The following is a 6,000-nucleotide window of genomic DNA, read 5'->3' on the forward strand; positions in this document are numbered from 1 at the left end:
TGCCTACTTCATTGAGAGTCGTCCATTCAATTTTATTTTTAGTTTTTCGTAGTGAGTGGGTTGAGTGGCTTGCTAGGCCATTTCAGAGAGTAGTTAGGAGCTAATCACGTTGCTGTCATCACAGATCAGATAAGGACAGCAGATTTCCTTCCCTTAAGGATATTAATAAACCAAATGGGTTTTTCCAGATCATTATTTCAGTCCTCTGCATTAGTAGTCCATTAATATAGCCATGATGTAACTGGAACTCCTATTAATATCAATTATTGAGGAATATTTCTATAGATTGGTAGTTGAATGTAAATCTCCGGATCTTGCCCTTGGCAACATACCAGTTTATCTAATTTGGGAAAAGCCATCAGGAATTGACAACTTTTTCTCATTTGTACTACTTATTGCACCTGAAGGAAATCTCAACTATGGTGCAGGCTAGAGCAAAAACGTTGTCATTGCTTTAATTGAAGATAAATAATTCCTTAATATAATTACTAATAAAAATTAGTTTTGTTCTCATTAGTAACTGTCCTTTTTTTCAGGCACCCAATATTTGAGAGACGGGGTGATGACCTCTATTCTAATGTCACAATTTCATTAGTGGAAGCACTGATAGGTTTCGAAATGGTTATTTCGCATTTGGATGGTCACAAGGTAAGAGGATTGTAATTCGTATATAGTTTTATTTGTTAACATTCGTCTGAATTGTCTTTGAGACTAGAGAACATTGTGTGCTTGCTGGTGGATGATAAACTTAGTAGTTGCAGACCATTCTAGTAAATATTTAGAAATAATTTTATTCTGTTATCACAGTAGTGTTCACTGTAACGTCTGTCACAATGCTAATTTCTGTGAAGTAGTAAATTTACATAGATTGTAAGCCTATATTTGGAAGTTTGTTTATCTCTTTCAAAAATTGTTCTTGATTCTATTTTGCCTCTTTTTTTCTCAGGTCCACGTAATTAGAGACAAGATTACAAAACCAGGTGCAAAAGTATGGAAGAAAGGAGAGGGTCTGCCAAACTTTGATAACAACAATATCAGAGGTTCCCTAATAATAACATTTGATGTAGAATTCCCCAGGGAACAGCTTTCTGGTGATCAGAAGGAGGGCAAGTATTAATTTGTTAAATAGTGTCCTGTCTGCTGTCAACAGCATCAGTATTTTACAATGGCTAGATTCTGAACACATCTGTGATATGACATTCTCTTTTCTTTCTTTCAATATTCACATAGAAATAAGTATTGCTGTCACCAAATGGGAAAGGGAAGGAAACACCCAAGAAAGTCATGCCCTTGCTGTGTCATTTTGATCAAGTGACATTCTTTACTCCCTCCCCTTTCTCTATTCCATTGAGACCTTTTTCACCTGTCCCCAGTACCATTGATTACTTGGTGCAAAGCCACCACAGGATCATTCACAAAATTCAGTGGGAAGAACATGGAGTGCTAGATGAGATTCTGATTCAGATCAGATACTGAAGCAGTCAATGTCCATATGCAGCAAGACATGGACAACATTCATGCTGCACAAGTGCCAGGCAATGACCATTTCCCCATGACATTCAATGGCATTACCATTGTTGAATCCCCCACTATCAACATCATGGGGGTTACCATGGCCAGAAAATGAACTGGACCAGCCATATAAATACTATGGCTACAATTGCAGGTCAGAGGCTGAGAATTCTGGAGCAAATAACTCACTTGTTGACTCCCCAAAGCTTGTCCATCATCCATAAGGCACAAGTTAGGAGTCTGTTGGAACATACTCCACTTGTCTGGATGAGTGCAGCACCAACAACACTTGAGAAGCTCGACATCATCCAGGATAAAGCCAGCCGCTTGACTGGCACTCCATCCACCAACTTCAACATTCACTCCTTCTACCAACGACAGAGTGTACCATCTACAAGATGTACTGTAGCAACTCACCAAGAATCATTCAACCGCACATTCCAAACTCTCAAACTCTATGGGTTAGAAGGACAAAGGCAGCAGATGCAAGGGAACACCATCACCTGCAAGTTCCCCATCAAGTCACTCATCCTGACTTGGAACTATATCGCTGTTCCTTCATTATCGCTGCGTCAAAATTCTGGAACTCCCTTTCTAACAGTATTGTGGGTGTACCTACACCACATGGACTGCAGTGGTTCAAGAAGGCAGCTCACCACCTTCTCATGGCCAACTGGGAATGGACTATCCAGTGATGCGCACATCCCTTGCAAATTCTTTTTAAAAGTTATATTCTAAAACAATAATGACATTTTTGATAATCATAGCTATCGATTGATATTGCGTTAATTTTTGTAGCACGCCCATCCCAATCCCACTATGATGACTTAAGGAAATCTGATTCTTTGATATCAGTTGACTCTAGCAGATCCTTTACAGAAGTAAATGGTCCAACTTGCTTATGCTGGATTGATAAATTCATCTATGATAAGTTTTTTTTTAAAACAATACATAGTTAACATTATTTCAGCGAATATGACAATGCGCCTTGGTCCTACCTAATTCTGTATAAAGGACCAAAGCTGCTGATGGTCTTTGTAATTGCCGGTTCAAGTGTTAATGAAACAAATCTCAATTATTTCTGGTGAAATTCAGATGTAATGGTTGCCTTGTTTAGAATATTCAAAGTTTTCAATTCATTAAAATGAACTTTTTATCCTTTTAAACATGGGATTTTAGATTTTTTTATCCATGGGCAAAGATAAACAATTTCTTTTAGGGAAATGTGGGTACAACTCTGATTTCTATCAATCTGAGGGCTGTGTGGGGGTTCACTGACACATTGAGGTGTATTGTAGTTCTGAAAAACTGCTTAACTCATTGTAGATTGTGAACATAAAAATAGCTTTATAATTATTGTATTTTTTTCATCCTGTAGGTATAAAACAACTGCTTAAACAAGGACCAGTGAAGAAAGTCTACAATGGACTTCAGGGATATTGATGTAAACACAAATGAAACAGACTTTCATGTGATACTGAAAATTTAACTATTTATTATCTGAGGTTTCTAATGTTGAATGTATTTTTTGGGTTGGGATGGGTAGGGAATTGTTAACCTTTTTAAAAACTGAAATCTGTATGTTTGCTTCTAAATGGCACACAACGATTGTGTTTTTTAAAAAAATTTTGCCTCCTTTTCTCTTTCCCTCCCCTCCCCCTTAAAAAAAAATGCTTGATTCTGGCCAGAACAGCACAAAATGTTGGCATTTAAGATGAATAGATGTCTTTCGGTATTTATATTCCAAACAGAAAAGGCAACCAGTAAACTTCTCTTCATTTTAAGGGTGTTATGTTACTTGTAAAATGTTAAGCGTTATGGTTGTTCAATTTTGAATGTTGTAAGAAACAAGTATATAGATTTCAGTGCGATGTCACAGCTTTATAGAAATTGTTCAGAAGTACTTTCAATTCGACTTCTGTTTTGTTTTTGAGATATGTGGGAGCCAAACATTGCTCCAGAGGTTACAGTGTGATTTGATTTCTGTAATATCTGATGGAATATGAAGAATGCAACATTATTTTGCTCAGATATATTGTTTGGGTTTAATCTATTGTCACTAACGGGCTATAAATTGCCACTGAAATTTCTGAAATTAGTTTTTGAGGTAACAGTTTGAATGTGACTGCAGCAAAGTTAATCATTTTACTGTACAGTGTACAGTACATGAGTAAAATTGTCAAATGGAAATACAGATATTAAACAGCATTGTTTATAAGGTGCAATTCATCAGCTAAAATTGACTGGGGAAGAAAATACATCTTTCCTAGGCAGCACTGTCTTTGCATTTCATTTTTGTATGCACTGTTTCAATTGGAGAATGGAGTACTGAAGTCAGTAGTTTCTAAAACTAAATTGTCCAAAAATGTTTACTGACAGTCAAAAAATGTGTGAAACAAGGTGGATTCATATTCAGCTACTAGAATAGAAGAATGTTGACTGAAATGATCTCTACATATATTGGGAAAGGATTTTTCTACTTGATAGCTCTGTATTCTTCTCAAAACTATGCATATACTAAAACAATGAGAAAATGACAAATACAGTATATTGATTGCACACTTCAATGCTATAGTTGGAATAGAAAGATCCTTAAGTCAGACTTTAGTTTGGTTTAGCAGAATAAAAGACCAGGTGCACAGCATGAAAAGATTAATGCAGTTCAACTGTATTTTCATGTGATGCTCTGTTTATTATGTTAAACCAAACAAAATGGTACCTATTCATTTAATTGAAACATACAAGCAAGCAACTGTTTTTCGCAATCTGTTTTCATAGTCCAGGATTGCAAAATATTGATCTGCTATTTGATCAGCAAAATGCTGTATGTTGCTGTTGAATGTTTTTCAAAACTTGTATTTGTGTACTTCTAAATTCAGTCCCTTGTTTTAACTTCTACTTTTCAAGATTTGATTGTTTTTCATTAATTCATAGTACCAAACAAAAATGCAACAAAATTTTATTTCGAAAAGGTTTGGTGTGAAAAGTAGACGTTCTTTAAAATAAAACATTTTTTGTATATATAGTTAAATAAAAATTAGTGCTCTGTTAAGGCATCTTTGGGAAGCCAACATATTTTCACAACTAAAATTAAATTTGCATAGAAAATTTTACAAAATATAGTTTTGGTCCAGATAATACAGGCATACAGAATAATGGGTGATCCACAGATATTTTAGTAAAGGTCTGTTTAGTCCAGGGTACTTTTGAGGTCATTCCACATTGAATATACCAACACTAAATTGAGAGCCTGCATATACTATACAAATAGAGTTTTTAAAAATATATGTATGAACAGAACTACACATTTTGTTTTGTCTGAAAAAGTTTGGGTTTTTCTAACGCATTTGGACTGTATGAATGAACAAACTTAAGTAGAAGGTTTACTTGGACACACTGTTGAAATTGCAAACACTGATCATTACGTCCTATTCTAGTATAGCTCAGCTACTAAAAGATAAAATTACAATTTATTTTTAGTAAATAGATGTGTGTTTGCTTGTATAATCTGTACGTTGGTGACTTTTTTGAAACACAGATGTACCTGCATTATTAAAACCAAGGGTCAGAGTTTTTTGTTTTCAATCTATGTAGGGTGCTTGATTCAGATCTTCTGTATTGCCAGTCAGTCCAAGTTTTAGGAAGGACCAAGTCCAAGTTGTACCACGAAACTTACGATTGGGTGGAGAAAGAGATTTAAAGGGAGAAAGGGACTAAACTTTAGAGATAGGGAAAGAAAGTGAATGTAAACATGTTGTCACGCATGAAGAAGGCAGGCTTCCATTTGTCTGGAACAAAACTGTGTATGCAAAAAAACAATGGTTGCCTGATGTAATAATTTGTTATCATCTAGCTCCACTTAATACGTCTGGACTAAATAAGTTGAAGTCCGGATTCAATTTCACTGAATCCTGGCCGTCTAGTGCTCTTCTGGAAGGATACATTTACTCTGCAACTGTCTATAACTTAAATGGTTGTGGCTTGATCTGACACCAGGATAAAGCATTGAGATTCCATGGAAAAGGGGGTCTCACTCTAAAGTGAAGTCAGTTCAGGCCATTACTAAACTTGAAGTGTGGATAGTGGAGTTTTGGCTTCCTGTTGATGCCTGTCTTACAGGGTGGAACGAAATTGGACTGTAAAAGAATGAGACAGATTTGAGTATCACCTAAAATGTATAGAGATGTAATTTGTGTGCTTGCATTTCACTCAAAATTAAATTTTGTAAACAAACTAATTACAAAAATAATTAGAACACATTGATTCAAACTCCTTGAAAACAGTTGCAGTTGCTATGGTGTACATTTGGTTCTGCAACCTATGCTGCAATGGCACTGGGAATTTCCAACTGTCGGCATTATATGGCCAGACAGCTCCTTTTCTTTTAGAGAAATTTTGTTGTTGAAGACACATTCTACTGCTGATGATTACATTTTAAGTGATTCAGCCACTAACCAAACTTAGACACTTGATCAACTTAAGCGGATT

General features: G+C 35.6%; 1 protein-coding gene across 1 annotated transcript in view; it reads left to right on the plus strand.

Annotated features, from left to right (window-relative positions):
• Positions 1 to 5,749, plus strand: part of dnajb11 (DnaJ heat shock protein family (Hsp40) member B11) — a 43,587-nt gene extending 37,838 nt beyond the window's left edge. Inside the window, exons 8-10 of the mRNA XM_078551785.1 lie at positions 537 to 648; positions 947 to 1,106; positions 2,891 to 5,749. Of these exons, the coding sequence (XP_078407911.1) occupies positions 537 to 648; positions 947 to 1,106; positions 2,891 to 2,955 (337 nt within the window). The 3' untranslated portion in view covers positions 2,956 to 5,749. The remainder of the gene's footprint in view (positions 1 to 536; positions 649 to 946; positions 1,107 to 2,890) is intronic.
• The last annotated feature ends 251 nt before the right edge of the window (positions 5,750 to 6,000 follow it).

Source organism: Cetorhinus maximus, chromosome 11 (genome assembly GCF_964194155.1).
Source record: "Cetorhinus maximus chromosome 11, sCetMax3.hap1.1, whole genome shotgun sequence".
Classification (NCBI taxonomy): Eukaryota; Metazoa; Chordata; class Chondrichthyes; order Lamniformes; family Cetorhinidae; genus Cetorhinus; species Cetorhinus maximus.